Genomic DNA, 16640 nt, shown 5'->3' with positions numbered 1-16640 from the left:
CCGCATATATTGAATTCAAAAAAGCACGCCGACCGTTGGATTCAAAAACTTTGACAACGGTTCTCAAAAATTTAAATCTATTGAAACTTCCTATGGAAAGCGGCACAAAAATAATCCGAGGTCTGTCAGTCATTTAAGAAAAAAAAATTGTGCGCTATTGAATTTAATAAAATTAACTAAACCTGTAATATTTCTACATAAAAATTTGTAAAAACAATAATTTAGTTTAAAAGGTGATAATTGTTATATGTTAGATATGCTTAGATTTGTAAAGATTATCGAAAATATGATTTTTGTAATAGTCAAGCCATTGATTTTTTCATAAAACAGTTAATATAGTGAAAAAGCGTAAAATCTCACAGCTAACAGTACTTTTGTTTATTATTAGTGAATATTTAAGATAATTAGAAGCTAAAGGTGCATAATTAAATTAATAGAGTAAAATTTTGATGAAATTTAAAGGATTTTATTATTTTTTTGTTAATTTTATAATATAAAGGTAGATAAGAAATTCATGAATTTTATCGAAATCCAAACATGGCCAGAAGTACCACAAATTGCATTCTTTTCGTCATTATTTAGTCGATCATTTAATTTACCAGAATTTGATATCGAGGTAAGTTTCATGTCTAAACAAAAAATTTTCACTTTTTTTTCTCCGTCTTAACGCTAAGCTTATGCTTGCGCTGTATCTCATCGTTTGTTATTATTTTGCTTTGGATATAGCAGCATATTGTATAATTTTCACTTTTCTATTCTCTATGCATTTAACAGGATTTGGAGGAAGCATTTTTATTGGATAGCTTAGAAAATAACACCGTCGCTGATTACACATCAGTTGGACTTGCAAATCCTCGATTAGTTCCAGAATTGATTGTTTCGTTACTTAAAGGATGCGATTTAGTCAAGAAGCAATGGTCCAATATAACAACAAGTAATTATCAAATGTTTTTGAGAAGAGTTTTTCGTCATAAATGTGAAGTGAGTGGCAATTTGAGTTTACTGGAAATTAGTAACTTAATTAATGAGCTTATTTATTTGTGTTTTGTAGGAGCATAATATTGAAAATCCTTTTAACACTGATGTTGATTTCCATTCATTACCGTTACGCACAAAGGTTGTCATTTTAAATTATTTATGTGAATTTCGTAAGTATTAGAATGATTGATTTTTGTGACAGTCCATAACTTAATTATGATTTATTTATTAGGTTTAGATTCTGCTGATGTTGATCCTGCAACAAGTAAATTTGAATCAGATAGTCTTCGAATTCAGCCTCTTGGTTTCGATTCTAATCATTCTACTTATTGGTATTTTTATGGTATGTCAACTATATTTAGACGATGAGGACGTCGTTAACATAATTTTATGCATTTCCAGGGACTCGTTTGTACAGAGAAGATATTCGTAAGTCGAAAGCAAATAATTCAGATCATATATGGCAAGTGATTTGCTTTACTGAAGACGATTGGCACAATTTAGCTAACAAATTCAAAAGTTCAAAATCTCGAAAGGAACAAAATTTATACAAGTGCCTTGTTGAAGATTTTTTACCAAGCATTCCATTTTTATTCAAAGCTAAGGAAGCTGAACGCCGAAGACGGTAAATTCAAAATTGTCATAATAATTATGAAAAATATAATTCTTATGTTTAAATAAATTCAGATTATTCCAAAGACGTTCATCAACGCGGGTCAAAAGTCTGTTGGAACAGCAAAAATCAAAGAATCAAGTGGAAGACGAAGAAAACGTAGCCATTGATTTAACAGACGAATCCAAACATAGATTTAATTATTCGGAGAAATTTTTGATTAAGAAAAAGGAGGATCAAGAATCCAGAGAGAAATATCGCGAGAAAGTTCAACAGGATCGTGCTGTTAGAGCTCAACGACGGTTAGAAGCAAAAAAACATTAATCATCTTTACAAAATAATATATCTGAAGTTATTGAATGTGATTATGTTTATTTCATGATTTTGATTTTAATCATTATGGTTTTCTAATAATTGCTTATGTCATATTTATACAAAAAAAATTAGTTTTGATCGCCCATTGATTTCTGAAAGACTTCCGTTTGTAATTCATGCCCTCTCTTCCATATTATTACTAGATGCTCCTATGAGTCATCCTCGTCTTCTAGTGGAAAATCTACTTCTAATGATAATAATATTAGCGTGCTAAATTCCAAAAGTGATGAGCTTTCCTCACTGTTAACTACTTCTAATCAAAATATTTCTCGATCAAATAAAGAAAATATTTTCACTAGACTAAATTCACATAACGTATTTACATATACGGATAAAGACGATACTTCTATTGTAAAAATGCCTCCAGTAACTACAAAATTACCTGGTCGACAGACTAATAACTCTTTGTCTTCTATGACTGGCAATATTATGATTGAAACACCAATAATACCACCACCTCCTCCTCCAACTACAACAACAACTAAAACTCCTACCGTCTCAACGCAAAGTTCTAATACATCATCCTCAACGACAAGTTCGCGGAAAAAGAAAGCGAAAGCAGAATCGTAAGTCCAACCATTCTATACACTACTATTATTATCAGACTATTAGAGAAACTCATTATTTCACCATTAGCAATTTTATTTAATTAAATTAAGAAGCAGTTAAAAGTTTTACATTGTATCGTAACCGTTTATTTTACTATTCATTAGGTATCTGGAAACAGACGAAGTTTTACAAATTGGAATGCATAAAGTTTTACAATATGTGAAAAATCACGATGATGCTTGGCCATTTATGGATCCCGTTGAGGAGGAAATAGCACCAAGATATTATTCAATAATTAAACGGTATGTTAAATGCTCATTATATGACTTTAAAAAATAGCGAACTTAAAAGATTTGAAATTATCTGTTCAGTAATCCGACTTCACATTCGTTAAGTTCATTTGAAATTCTTGAATTTAAAAAGTTCGTTATGAATCTTAATTTTAATTTAATCTGGACATGCTTTGCTCTTGTAGACCAATGGATCTCCTAAAGATGGAAGAGAAGCTTGATGATGGAGAATATTTAACTTATACAGATTTTCGAACGGATTTTAAGTTAATAGTAAACAATTGTAGACTGTACAATGGACAAAATAATGGTAACTTTCATTCATTTCCTCATAACTGCTTATAGCTAACCCGTTGATTGCATTTTTTAGAATATACTCAGATGGTAAATAATTTACAAATAGCTTTTGATCGAGCGACAAAGAAATATTTTGATCAAAGCTCATCTGATGAGGAACAAGTACTATTGGAATATCCGCCAGTAGCAGAAATAAATAATAAGGCAAAAAGAAAAATTCAAACTTCAGATGATAGTTTATCAAAGAATGATGAGATTAAGCACACTAAGTATAGCAAAAAAGAGACAGTATCAAATAGTAGTGTAAGTGAAAAGAAAAGTGCAAAAAAGATTGAGGAAAAAGTGAACAAGAAGCATAAAAATGTTACAAGTAAACTTGAAACGTCGTCTAAAAACACTAAACGAAAAAAGGACAAAGATAAAAAGGATAAAAATCACAAAGTGATAGTGGAAAACTCTGAAGATGAAGAAGATAATAAGATAATAAATGAAGATAGTTTTGATGAAGTGAAAACTGAAAATCGTGAAAGTAATAAAACAAAAAGCTCGAACAAATCAAAGAATAAAAAGACAAATAACAATTTTCCAATAAAGGAAGTGAAAGTGGGTAAAAAATACAAAAAGAAAATAAAAACAAAAGAAAAAATTGAAAAGAAATTACCAAAGTCATATAATAAAAAGGCGAAAAACAATAAGAAAATCGGAAATGTGAAAAGTTTAGAAACGGACATAAAGAGTGATGCATTTAAAGATGAGGAAAATGATGCATATAATACAGATTTCAGTAGTGATGAGAGCATTCGAGATTTGATAAATGAAAGCTTTACCAAGACAAGTCAAAGTAAAAAGGACAAGGAAAAAGAGAAAGTAGTAAAGAGCAAGAAGGGTCCAAAGGAAAGCACTAAAAAGGGTATTGAGAAAAGTTCGAAACAAATTAAAAAGAACAAACACAAAATTTCTACAAGTAAATTAAATTTAGGATGTTTAGATGATGATTTTAATATGTTGTTAGGAACTAGGGATAAGGAAAAATCTCCGGCACTATTATCGATTGGTTCTCATTCAAATGACACAACTTCATTTTCTGATTTAAATAAAAGCTCTACATCATTTGAAATTAAGGATAAGTTTGACCTTATAAAGGAACGAAGGAATCAGAAAAATTTACTCAAAGAAAAGAATGATGTTAAGTCATCGAAGAAAAGTAAGAAAGCAGCAGCAGCAGCAAAGGAGATTGAAGATTCACCTGTTGAGATAAAACTGGAGTCACCAAAAATTAAGGAAAAATCCAGTAAGGAATCAAAACAGTCACAAAGCAAAGTTAAAAAGGAAGTAAAGGATCTCTTTGACGCATTACTAGAAGATAGAAATGATAAAGATAGTAACAAAACTGATAATAATAAGATAAAATCGTCTAGTACGAACAAAGAAGAGAAATCAAATAAGTTATTTAATCAGGATGTATCGTCACCCAAGAGTAACGATGGAAGTAATAAGAAAAAAATGAAGCAGAAAGCAACATTGGATGTATTAGATCTGGAAACAGAACAAACCTTAAAAGATATAAATAAATGGCTAGAACACACACCTCGTTTTGAATATAATTCTGAAAGTAATTCTCCATCTCGATACACAATTGATGATATGGATGTGCACTTAAAATCAGATAATAATGATTTCCGGAAACCTATACCATTAATGCCTTCATCACCACCATCAACCTCTAAGAAAATACATACAACAACCGCAACTTCAGCAACCACAGCAACATTTCAAAATATTGTACAAAAAAATGAAAAAGATAATTTTTCAAAAGATATCGTCGATAATAATAATAGTAGCAGTAATAATAATAGAGATAAGGATAATGTGCTTGTGTCGGCTAATTTAGCTAATAAAAAGTTTGCAAAATTATCAAAGAAAAAATTGCTAGGTGATAAGCATCAGATCGTAATGAAAACGAAACGAGAGATACAGAGAACAACAAATCGATTACAGCCGGGAAAAACAAAAGGAAATCTTTTATCCAATTTACAAAATGTCATGAAGCCAGATGAATTTATCCCATTAGGAAATAAGGAAAAAGTTAAAGACGTAAAGAATTCATTAATCACTGAGACCGATGAGAATAGTCCAAAATTAAATCTTGGAAAGGTCTTGGATCCGAGCGCATTTCATTTTAATAATAGTGGATTAGAAAAAGAAGAACCAACAAATGAGCATAATAAGATTATTGATAGAAATAGTGATGATGAAAATGAGAATAGTGAAAAGGAACAAACTAGTAAATGTAAAGATGCACCTGATGATGAACAATCTGAAAGTTCTCTTAAAGCAGAACCAGAATGTCCAAATACAAATATTATTGCACCAGCGTCTTCAACAGATAATGCCAAACCCAATTTAAGTGCATGGTTCAAAGCTTTTGGTGTTTCAAAGAAGCCAAATATTTCGGAAGCTGATAATATTAAGAAATCTGAGAATAAGATAGATCTTTCGTTAATGCCACAAAGAAGATTGAGTACTGGTAGCTCAGTTTCTGAAATTTCATCTGTTGAAAGTAGTCCTCATATTAGTATGGAAGATAGATCTGCACCGGCTCCATTTCCTTCACCGATTGCTGCATCGCCAATATCCGCAATATCACCAAAACTCGATGATATCCATAAAACTAATTATCCTGATAATGGTCCAATTCGCGTAGGTTTTTATCAAGACACGACATCGACAAAATCAAGTCCCGACAAAAGTCATAGTCCACAAGAGCAGCCATTATCATCTCCCTATCAACAATATTCACAACAATCAAATGTCTACTCGTCTCAAAGTGCAAATGTTTATAGTAACTTTTATAATCCTGAATCATCATCAAGCACTAAACAGCACCAATCTTCATCAAATTCACCACTTTATTACGATCAATATAATAAGCATTTCAATCAAGAATCCAGTATGCATAAATCGATGAATTCAAATGTCGTAAGTCCTGGATCGTCACATCATAGTCAACAATCTTCTCCATATCAACAGCAGCCAAACTCTCCTTATCCACCAACTCCTGACAATATGAGCACTGAAATTCATCAGACAAATAATAACAATAATAGTAATAATAGTGCTGGAAATAACATGTCAAACATTCAATCACCAAATTCAACATATTCACAGTCAAATTCACCCTATCATCAAAATCCCACATCGCCGTATCATTCACAATCTCTACCGACCAATCAAAATAATTTCAATAATCAAATTACACCCCAAAGCAACATGTTTGATCAACAAGAAGTATCTCAATTTTCTCCAAATCCACAACAGCCACATAATGCTAGTCAAAAAGCAATATCAAATAACAATTTCAATCCTGAAATTCGACAAACTAGTACAGCGGCTCCAATAATTCATAATACAGCACCATTGCAGCAGCAGCAGCAGCAACAACAACAACAACAACAACTTTCAAATTTTGTAAATCAAACTGCAAAGACTAATGAAACGCCAATGATTGTGGCACCACAAATAGTACAACAACAGCAACAGCAGAACCAACAAATTCTTTATCCTGGAGATACTTCATTTTTGACAAATGAATTGAGAAATAAGAAGTTGGAGACAGGAAATGAGTCAATGTTTAGTAGTGCTGGATCACGCCAAGATGCATCAATAACGTACCAAGCTGAAGAAGCTAGAAGACAAGCTTCATTACAGCAATCTGTTAAACAGCCATGCAACACTACAGTGACACATGATGAGAGACAGGACAGTTCCAAATATCTTGACTTATCAAAGCAAGCGAATAGATTTCCAAATCAATATTTGGCAAGTAATTTCTCACAGCCGTTGGATTTAGACTTTACTAAAAACAGATCATATGACACAACGTCTCGGAATGTACAAAAACCTACTTATCCAACTACTTTAAATAACTGTCAATTACCAAATGATCCGTCAGCAAATAATCAAAATAATCAGCAGAAATTAGCATCGGCAGCAATGTCTGTAAGCTCTCAACTTGATATCGTTCCAAAAGAGAATCCAAAACAATCGGCCATAAGTAATTTCATCCAAAATCCATCTAGTATTCCTGTAAATAATGATTTAATGAGCTCTCATCAAAGTGCTCGAACGGCTGCACAACCAACGGCAATTGACATGAATTACAAACAAGCTTCACTATTTAATTCATCTTCTGCATCGTCAATGATGGAATTGACAGCATTTATGAGAGACTTTAGGCAAGCAGAAGATCGTTTTGCAAGCATTTCTAATCCTACGACCAATTATTATGATAAGACTAATCCAGCTGCTCATATGTTTAGTTCTAAAAATGTTCCACAATCAAGTGCAACGACAAACTTCCAACAAATTTATTCCAATCCAATGACCACAATAGCTTATGGACGAGAGCAACAAGATTTTTCGAGCTATCAAAGTCGATTGAATATCTTCCAAGCTTCAAATAATACAAATCAAATGATGAATGCAAATCAGCAAGCAGCTGTAGCTCCAACGCCAATTGACACAAAAGGTGCTAAGAAGGGTAAAAAGAAGAAAAATGCAGTTGCAGAAGTTATTCCTCAACAAACGCCTGCATCATTGTCACAACATCAATTGCCTACCACAAATCAACAACAAGCACATCAGCAGTATGTTCATCAACAAACATTTCAATCATTTCCTGGAATTAAAGTTCCATCGGCTTCAAGCTCCGATTCTTCATCGCTCTCAATCAAATCCGTTGTGCCTGGAAGTGCATTTAATTATGGACCACCTTCTATTCCGGGACTTTATGGAGATAATTCAGCATATTTGGATGAATTTAGAGGATCTCAAAATCCATATTATTCCTCTGCTTTAAGGACTGCAGAAACGATTGATAAAACAGTACCAAATCCTCCACAAGCGCATCCCACAACACCTTCATCTCCATATCATCATCTGTTACCATCTCATCCATCTCGATCCTATCCATTTATGAACTCAATCGATCCAGCAGCTTTACAACAACAATATCGTATGATGTTTAATCAATCGTATCAAGCTGGGTATCATTTAGGGATGCATCAACAACCACCGCCTCATTGGCACATGTAATAAACAACCATTATTATGATAAAAAGTAATTAGATTGCGTGTAAACATTAATTATATATCAATATTTTACTAATTCAAACTTAATGTTTTAACTGTAAATATAACACAATTCTTTTTTGTTAGCATATTTGTTAACAAATAAAATAGATTAAAAGTATGTATAGTATATTTCTAGATGAATTTTTTTTGACCGACGACGATTCTTTTCAACACGTATAATTATTATATTATAACTTTCTTTAGAGAACTACCTACAAAAAAAAGCAGACGGATGAATAAAATAAAATAAAATTTAGTAAATGGGAAATTGCAAATAGGAATGCACTAAGTTCACTCTTTTAGTCAAATTATAATAAGGAATTAATTTTTAACTCATTATAACTTAAAATTGTATTGTTATCATTTAATACATGAACTTTATGATTTTTTATTTGCAATATTTTCGTTAATTTATGTATTAATCACAAGAAACAATGATTAAATTAATTTGTAATAAACTTACAACTGGAGTTTTTTGATTATTTCGGGGATTTTAACTTTTCAGATTAATTTGTTGTAATTTCCATAATTTAACGTATTTTCAGAATTCAAATATGAAATCTTCCAGTCGATCGTTAAATTTTCAAAATTTAACGAAACATTTTCAAAATTTAACGGTTTTTCGTAAATTTTTTGGTCGACGAATCAAATATTGTATACAGGTTGGCAACATCGATCATAGTTTAGATAACTGATGATTGATGAACAACATTTTGTGTGATTTTCGTTCCGTTCGATTTACTTTTAACAACTTTTTAATGATAAAAGCAAAATTTCGCATAAAAATGTAAAATATTCTAGATTCAAGGTTCTAGAATGTGCTTTACCCATTCTTGATCCACATTTTTTGAATTTTATTTTCATTAAATCGACAGTAAATATTAGCACTTATCAAATTATTCATGTGCGACGCGCATACCTTCAAAATCGTGAGTCGTACGACTATGTATTGAGTCATGAAGTTTAATCATGCCATGAGCAAGCGATAATGATGTATAATTAGACATATTGGAACGAATGACATTTTCGGTCGATGCATTTTTTATAGACCGACCGCGAGAAATAAACAAGAATTTCGATATTTTTAAAGGTAATAATTTTGAATAAATTTTGACATTTTATTTTCTCATCAATATACAATAAATATTTCAAAAAAGAATAAAGGATACATCAATAAAATATATTGAATAAATGAAAAAAATGAATGCATTAAAACCAATGATGTGTAACGTTGCGTGATTTAAAATTCATAACAATTCATAAAACTTCAATCATCAGTTTTAATAAACATGTTTTTTATAATAAAATGGATAAAATAAAGCATGTGCAATTATAGAGTCCTATATAAAGGAATAAATATATACTATAAAGTTTATTCTTTTAGTTCTTGGTTCTCTCATCTTTCTCCTATATAAGTATCAAATCACCTAGCATATGTATGTGATGTATTTGTAAAAAATTTATTGACAGCATTTCATGATAATGATCAATTCCTTAATTTCCTTTCTGTGATGGAGGAATTAAATGGTCAGGTAATACATTTGGGAGTTCGTTCCCATCAAGTTTAATATTAATCAAATGCATAGCTAATGCGAATTCTTCAATGTCTAAGAATCCATCACAATCAACGTCTGATAATTTCCATATCTTTGAAAGTACGGAGTTAGGCAGTTTAGATTTGATAAGTTCACTTTTAGCGGCTAAAACATAATTAACATAAATCACAGATCATAGAATAGTATTAATAGATAGCTTACCAGCACCACTAATCTTTCCGTTAATCGGATTCAAATTTTCAAATAATGGATCAGTTCTTGCTCTATCTCTATTGCAAATCCAGTCAACTTCGCCGAAACCAGCGTCAATTCCTTCTCCTTTCTTATATCCGAATGGAGAAATGGTATCTTCAATACCGACAAAGGCACCTCCTAAAAATATCATTGAAAATATATTAGAATTTTGGTTTGAAGCACATAAAAGTCATCCAATAGACATAATACAGGTAAACAGTATATACCTTTAATCAAAGGCTCTGAAACAAGTTCTTGTTCTTCTTGTGGAATCATGCTCATTAATTTAGCTATATCATTAGCAAGCATTCTATCAACAGTTTCTAAAAGTTGAGGTTTTAATGAATGGAACTTTGTGAAGTCTTGATTTTGTAAAACTTCTTGCATCTTTTTGATATCTGGGAAGTCACCAGGTGAAATTTGATGCTCTCGTTGAAGACGGTCGTAAATATTTCCAATATTCTTTATAAGATCCTTCTTCTTGCTTTCCTTTCCAAACATTGCAGGCATTTCATTTCTTAATTCACTTATAATGTAAGCATGAACTTTTGCTAATCGAGCGCGTTTAATTAAATCATTAAGTTTACGTAAAGCAGCATTTTTCGGAAGCGATTGCAAATCTCTACAATAATAATTAGTTCACATCAACAAAAATTATTCCAAAGATATAATTATGTGAAGCATACCTGAAGAGATCTTGTTCTTCATCCTCAAACAAACGTCGATTAACATCATAGCGTAAAGTTTGATCCCAGAATGAGCCTATATGTAAATTACAATGACGGGAAATAATGTATGTAAATATGCTAGTCGGCAATCAACAAAAAAAGTATAAAGTAAGTAAGTCAGTCATGATAATTACCAATATAAACGCGAGCCACTTCAGGAGTTTGAAGTACTTTCCCAAGACTCCACATTAAAGCACCATAGACACGCATCAATTGCTGATGATCAACCATATCAGCTTTGTTGAGGACAATTCTAATTTTGTCATCATGTCCGCGTAAAGCCTCAATTGAACGTCTGAACTCATCAGAAATGTCAAGTTTATGTGCGTCAAATAACAAAATAATACGGTCAACACGCTCAGCGAACCATTCTAATACACCTGTAAAATCGTATCCACGATCGACGCGTTGCTTCTCACCACTCAAAATACCCGGCGTATCAACAATTGAAATAGCCTATATGATTAATAATAAAAGAAAAAAAAAAAAAGAATATTAAAAAGGAAATGTATTCTAAACTGAGGAAATGTGCAATAAGAAACTTGGGCAAATGAAGATAAATTTCGAATTAATGACCTATATGCAATTCATATTCATCATGCTGCGCTTTTTTAGCATATAGTCATAGTATCTATCAGAGTGTCAATTAAGCTAACAACCTTTTGACATTTTCATAGCTTTTTGCTTAGACAGTCTGAATGAATAGATGTAAGTCATCAAGCAACTTGTCAATTAGCAAATTCATACAAAAATAGACACCTAATGTGATTCATATAAGAAAATGATTCATACCTGAAGAACAGGTGAATTAACAGTTGAACATTGGAAACGATTGAGGAAAGCATTTCCATATTTGCTTAATGGACGAAATTGTTTTTTCGGGTCAACAACTAGAGCATTTCCAGGAATTATTCCTTCCTTCTCATCGTACATAACAGATATGAAGCGATCTAAGTGGGGGAGATAAATAGACAAATTTTAATTTGTGGAAATGATCCAGCTAAATTGTAAATTAAATCTAATGAATATAAATTTAATCTTACCAGTTGTTGGCTCAGGTCCTATTCTATATAAGTACAAAAAAAAATGTATAATTAAAGCATTTAATAATAGAATAATTTTAATAAGCACAACAATTTACCTGATACCTGTAATTAAAATAAAAGAATAAGAAACAGTTAATATAATGAATAATTTAAAAGTACATGGTTCAATTTCCAATACACAGCATAGTCGATCTCTTAAGAACATTATGCTCATACTTTGAAAAAGAGAAAGTAAACACACGAATTGTGACTAATAATTTTAGCAAATATTTTCACATCACTTAGTATTATCAGTATGAGGCGCTAGAAAATGAATTACACACATGAAAAAGCTCAAGGAAATCGTACCATGTAAATCAAGGCAAAAGAGATTATTGATAATTGATGAACATAAAAAATTAAATGACTAATATATCACATACCAGGAAAGTCCCGTTCAAGTAAATATCTAATAAATGTAGTCTTTCCCGTCGAATATTGGCCAACAAGTAGAATCATGGGTTTAGCATCAAAATCCGGATCTTCGAGCTAAAATAAAGTGTTAATTAATATGTTATGCAAGTCAATAATCTATTATCATTTTCTTACTTTTGGTGAATGGAAATCATGAAAACTGTAATGTTCTTCTAATGGTAATAATTTGGACTTATATATCTTCTTCATCTCGCCGAGAGCCGTCTCGACGATCTCCTGTGTCGCCTTTTCCTTCTTCAACCAAGAAAACATTTTTAATTATGAAAATTTTGCTTAAACACACTTGAATTAAGATAATTTTATCAATTTAGGAACATGAACTACGTTCACACAACCAGTTGAAATAATAATCTGTTATTTTCCCCCTGTGTAGCCCTTATAAAAAAGTAAATTAACTTTTCAGCTTTAAAATTGCAAAATGCGATAAAAATAATCCGTCAACGGATGAATCACTTTTGAATTTTATGAGTTTTTGGATTGAACTTTTTTGAACTTCTCATGAATTTTTACATTTTGGAGATTTTACAGTGTTTTTGAAAGAGCGGAACAGAATGTAACATTATTTTAGGTCTTATTTTTTGCAATAGAGACCTATAAGAATTAATTAAATGTCTATTGGATGAAAAATTTAAATTTTTCTAAAAAACACTATTGACATTTTTTTAAATTTTTAAAAACCGTTAAATTAAAGCATTTTTTTATTTCACAAATCAGACAACAATTTGATGAAAAACTCATTTAATTAAGTTAAATCAAGTCAAAAATGTGGTATTCAATTGAAATTTATGTGTGTAATACTCAGTCAGGACGTGATTCATAAATAAATTGATAATAATACTCTAAAATTCGTTTTCTAAAGATCCAGAAGCTTCATCACGCATTTAAGTGAGTATGAATTAATTTAATACATCTGGGTGTTATGACTTTCGCAATATTATTACTCCCATTCTTTATACTCAATTTAAATTTTATTGCTTTAATAATAATTATTGACATACAGAATGATCCATGAACTTTACAAGTTGTAAAAAAGATTTAATTAAGCTACATGATCAGTTTAGATCCAAGATTTTATCTTCCGGATTATCCCAGAACACAGCGATATTTTAGGTCACATTATCTCTATAAATAATTCATGAAAAATATGAGAACATACAACTCATCTAAATTCATCATTCTTTTGATTGCAAATTGATAAATATCCAGCATCAAATGCACTTATCTTCAAGCTATAATGATTATATCTACCTTATCTATGCCGCGAACCATTTTTTTAATTTTATTTAAACTATATTTTGTTAAAAATAAACGATTTAAACATCTGTGCGCGAGTATCTAACAAATGTTCAATGTGAGCCGACTTATGTGAGCGCGCATGTGATCGTATGTATAACTTAGCAAGTGAACCACACAGAAATAGAATTTGTTATAAGGATGATTAAGAGATGCATTAATTAGGAACTATAAAAAGATCTCTAATAAGCAGAAAACTTGTTTTCGCCTATAAAATCAAGTTAGATCATCAAAACATAAGAAGAAGTTATGCATGTGTACATACTGTGAAGATTTCTTTTATCAATCAAAAGATTAAGGATAACCCTTGTAAAGAGTATGTTCCTTGTAGCAAGATCGTGTATATTGCATAAATTTGAATAGATGCGAAAGCAGAACAGGGTTTTCGTAAGATCCAGAGATTAATATATTTTATCAGTATGTATGAACGAGTCGCGACTTCTGCAATTGAAGCGAATGTGTGATGACGTAATACATAAAAAGTGACGAATGAAAAATAATAGTAAGTATAAAAATGTATTTATATTTCGTTCTACTGAATATTTGAAAAATTTCATAAAAATTGTCAAAAGTCAAGTTAAAATTGAGAAATACAAGAAGTAAATAACATAAATAAATAGTTAAAACGTAAAAAGTCAAATATAATATATTGATATAAAGCGATATTGCTTTTTTCATCTTAGTGAAATAAGATAATATTTTTTTTAAATATTTATGTTTTGCAAGCATAAAATATCAACATAGAATTAGAAAGGAAACGTGATAAAGAGAAGTTTCCATTTAATTTAGTTAATTTTCACGAAAGGATTGGCAAATATACATGATAATGGACACTGTTGAGGAAAATGGTTCCAATGCGTCCGAACAAACTTCAGTCTCATCAGCAGGTACAATTGTCCATTTGATTTCACCTCAAACAAATCCAGCAGTGCATCAAGTAAGTCAATATATCATATTATCAACAAAACAAGTGTTTAAAGTGCTAAATTTGATTCCTTTTAAGGGCCATATCCAGTCGTCAGTAATCCAACCAAATCAACAATCAGTAATACAAACAGCTACGGGAATACAGCCAGTGAAAAGCGTCTTACTAGTAAATAGTAAACCAAATTCAGTCATACATACAACTCACCAAGCTATTCAAGTAAGATTTCTTTGCATTGTTATTGTGATGATGGTTTTAAAAAAAGCGAGGGAAATATAGTCAATGTCATATTCGCAGATTAAACCTGAACCAAATATTGGCCATACGATTGGAAGTGACGACTCAGATTTTACAGACGACGATTCTCCCAAGAAACGACGAGATTTATTAACCCGACGTCCTTCATATCGAAAAATTTTAAATGATCTTGGTGGTGGCGAAATTGGTAATTATAAATCGTTCTATCCAACTTTCCAAATGAGCATGTCTATCAATTAACAGGTGGAACATTTTTACAACCTTCAGGAAATCCCAATGACCATGCTTCATTACAATCTGGAGGTACGATAGTACAATACAGTAATCAGGATGGTAATTTGGTGTCTTATGTTCCCGGTAAGAATGCTTAAAATTATTTCGTCTTGTTCCTGATGTACTTTATAATTACAGTTAATTTGGTTGGAAATAATGTGATAGCCGAAGATCAGTCAAGAAAACGTGAGATGAGGTTACTTAAAAACAGAGAAGCAGCCCGCGAATGTCGTCGAAAAAAGAAAGAATATATAAAGTGCCTGGAAAATAGAGTAGCTGTTCTTGAAAATCAAAATAAGGCATTAATCGAGGAATTAAAAAGTTTAAAAGAATTATATTGTCAGCAGAAGAATGACTGAATTGTGAGGCACATAGGCCATTCATTGATTCAGAAAGCTTGTAAGAAATTATTTTTCTATGTGGTTATTGATGATAAAAAAAGAAAATATTTAAAAAATATCAGAACTTGCCCCATTCAAACTAAATGTGCAAGCATCTTGTACCTAACTTTGTGTAATTTCTACTTATGTATAAAAAAATCTATTGTTTAATAAAATGTAACCATTATCTATAACATGTCATCATATGTTTGAATAATAACGAGATTTTTAAATTACTTAACAATCTATGATTCATACTTGGATATATCCAACACAAACATTTGAATTAAGCATGAATTCATTTCAGTTTAATTGATTTCGCTGAATAATTAAACTTTTTTTTTAATTCTCTTTTATTGTTTATTTCTATTATTTTCTTCTTACATCTATTTACCATTAAACTTATGAATGGAAAGTCAATGGACGGCAATTGTTGACTTTATAATGGGGCAGCTGATATATCCTAGATTTATTTACATTTTCGACGCTCATTTCGGTATCATTTATTACTTAATAGCTTAATTACAGTTAATTAGACATTAATTGGCATTAGGAGGTAGTCCTTTGAATATTAAGCATTTTGGAACTCCATAATAAAAGCTCCTGGAGCTTTTGGAAATTTAATCCAGAAATCAAAATATCAGTTTTCAAGTTAATCTTTTTGCAAGCTCCGTTAATGAGCAATTTGAGATTGTTTTCATACATTTGGCATAATGCCATCTTAAACTTTTCTATCGTGGGAGGATGATTATAAGCCAGGCATTTCACGAGACATATATTTAGAACGGCACAAAAATGGTTTAATGATAAGATTAAGAATAATTTTCTAGTTACGTGTCCTAAAGTGTAGTTGAGATTAGAATCAATTTGGATGCTTAATAACTCAATTGTTCCAAATATTCGTATAAGCTGGTATTAGCTAATATCAGCCACAATCATGTGATTCCAATTGATAAGAGCGTCTAATCCTAAATATTATCATCGTAAATGTCATAGTTGAAAAGAACTTGTTCTTATGTGTTTTTTGGTCTACATATTCCATTGGGTTTCAACTTAGTCGAATACAAACCTTACAAATTATATTTTTGTTGATTAATTTTCAATGTTACTATGTATTCGTTTTTAGAATGATTCTGTTATGTGTGGTGTTCAAGTGTTTGGTTCTTAGATGTTCCATCTTCCTTCATACAGTTTTTTGATAGTTTTCAATATTTACACGCATTTCAAATTTAAATTTT

General features: G+C 30.9%; 3 protein-coding genes across 9 annotated transcripts; 2 read left to right on the top strand and 1 right to left on the bottom strand.

Moving 5' to 3' along the window:
* Window positions 1-108: 108 nt before the first annotated feature.
* Window positions 109-8659, top strand: dikar (CECR2 histone acetyl-lysine reader dikar). Of its 3 annotated transcripts, none has more exons than XM_070645931.1 (11): window positions 109-233; window positions 500-616; window positions 775-981; window positions 1052-1148; window positions 1211-1321; window positions 1381-1603; window positions 1666-1893; window positions 2110-2532; window positions 2680-2817; window positions 2991-3115; window positions 3176-8658. In XM_070645931.1, exons 2-11 carry the CDS (start codon window positions 515-517, stop codon window positions 8194-8196), a joined length of 6675 nt encoding a protein of 2224 aa, XP_070502032.1. In that variant the 5' UTR covers window positions 109-233; window positions 500-514; the 3' UTR covers window positions 8197-8658. The 3 variants fall into 3 exon arrangements, with proteins under 3 accessions (XP_070502032.1, XP_070502031.1, XP_070502033.1); XM_070645930.1 differs by lacking the exon at window positions 109-233 and adding an exon at window positions 263-417; XM_070645932.1 differs by lacking the exon at window positions 109-233 and adding an exon at window positions 400-417 and having other exon boundaries at window positions 504-616; window positions 3176-8659.
* A 670-nt stretch (window positions 8660-9329) lies between these two features.
* On the bottom strand, window positions 9330-12626 carry Past1 (putative achaete scute target 1). The gene is made up of 10 exons (XM_070645564.1): window positions 12388-12626; window positions 12222-12327; window positions 11895-11901; window positions 11797-11819; window positions 11546-11703; window positions 10888-11209; window positions 10712-10787; window positions 10253-10647; window positions 9993-10163; window positions 9330-9935 (listed from the first exon to the last, which is right to left on the bottom strand). The coding sequence occupies exons 1-10, from the start codon at window positions 12523-12525 to the stop codon at window positions 9730-9732; spliced, it is 1602 nt and encodes a 533-aa protein (XP_070501665.1). The 5' UTR covers window positions 12526-12626; the 3' UTR covers window positions 9330-9729.
* A 1579-nt stretch (window positions 12627-14205) lies between these two features.
* On the top strand, window positions 14206-15603 carry CrebB (Cyclic-AMP response element binding protein B). Of its 5 annotated transcripts, none has more exons than XM_070645562.1 (5): window positions 14206-14503; window positions 14570-14710; window positions 14771-14936; window positions 14993-15106; window positions 15188-15603. In XM_070645562.1, exons 1-5 carry the CDS (start codon window positions 14387-14389, stop codon window positions 15379-15381), a joined length of 732 nt encoding a protein of 243 aa, XP_070501663.1. In that variant the 5' UTR covers window positions 14206-14386; the 3' UTR covers window positions 15382-15603. The 5 variants fall into 5 exon arrangements, with proteins under 5 accessions (XP_070501663.1, XP_070501664.1, XP_070501659.1 ...); XM_070645563.1 differs by having other exon boundaries at window positions 14208-14503; window positions 15017-15106; XM_070645558.1 differs by having other exon boundaries at window positions 14208-14503; window positions 15161-15603.
* Window positions 15604-16640: the final 1037 nt, after the last annotated feature.

Source organism: Chironomus tepperi, unplaced genomic scaffold (assembly GCF_022539635.2).
Source record: "Chironomus tepperi strain 1889 unplaced genomic scaffold, CSIRO-AGI_Ctep_v1 contig_354, whole genome shotgun sequence".
Classification (NCBI taxonomy): Eukaryota; Metazoa; Arthropoda; class Insecta; order Diptera; family Chironomidae; genus Chironomus; species Chironomus tepperi.
This window is presented reverse-complemented; position numbering and strand designations above follow the sequence as displayed.

What these genes read in the sequence shown, in the direction of transcription:
- Past1 (XM_070645564.1), bottom strand. Translation starts at nt 12,525, where the DNA reads ATGTTTTCTTGGTTGAAGAAGGAAAAGGCGACACAGGAGATCGTCGAG. An exon ending in AGTGGCTCGCGTTTATATTG is followed by an intron (nt 10,788 to 10,887) that starts GTAATTATCATG and finishes ATTTACATATAG; the next exon opens with GCTCATTCTGGGATCAAACT. An exon ending in TTCAGAGCCTTTGATTAAAG is followed by an intron (nt 10,164 to 10,252) that starts GTATATACTGTT and finishes TGATATTTTTAG; the next exon opens with GAGGTGCCTTTGTCGGTATT.
- CrebB (XM_070645558.1), top strand. Translation starts at nt 14,387, where the DNA reads ATGATAATGGACACTGTTGAGGAAAATGGTTCCAATGCGTCCGAACAA. An exon ending in CAAATCCAGCAGTGCATCAA is followed by an intron (nt 14,504 to 14,569) that starts GTAAGTCAATAT and finishes ATTCCTTTTAAG; the next exon opens with GGCCATATCCAGTCGTCAGT. An exon ending in CAACTCACCAAGCTATTCAA is followed by an intron (nt 14,711 to 14,770) that starts GTAAGATTTCTT and finishes AGGGAAATATAG; the next exon opens with TCAATGTCATATTCGCAGAT.
- dikar (XM_070645932.1), top strand. Translation starts at nt 515, where the DNA reads ATGAATTTTATCGAAATCCAAACATGGCCAGAAGTACCACAAATTGCA. An exon ending in TTTTTCGTCATAAATGTGAA is followed by an intron (nt 982 to 1,051) that starts GTGAGTGGCAAT and finishes TGTGTTTTGTAG; the next exon opens with GAGCATAATATTGAAAATCC. An exon ending in GAAGCTGAACGCCGAAGACG is followed by an intron (nt 1,604 to 1,665) that starts GTAAATTCAAAA and finishes AAATAAATTCAG; the next exon opens with ATTATTCCAAAGACGTTCAT.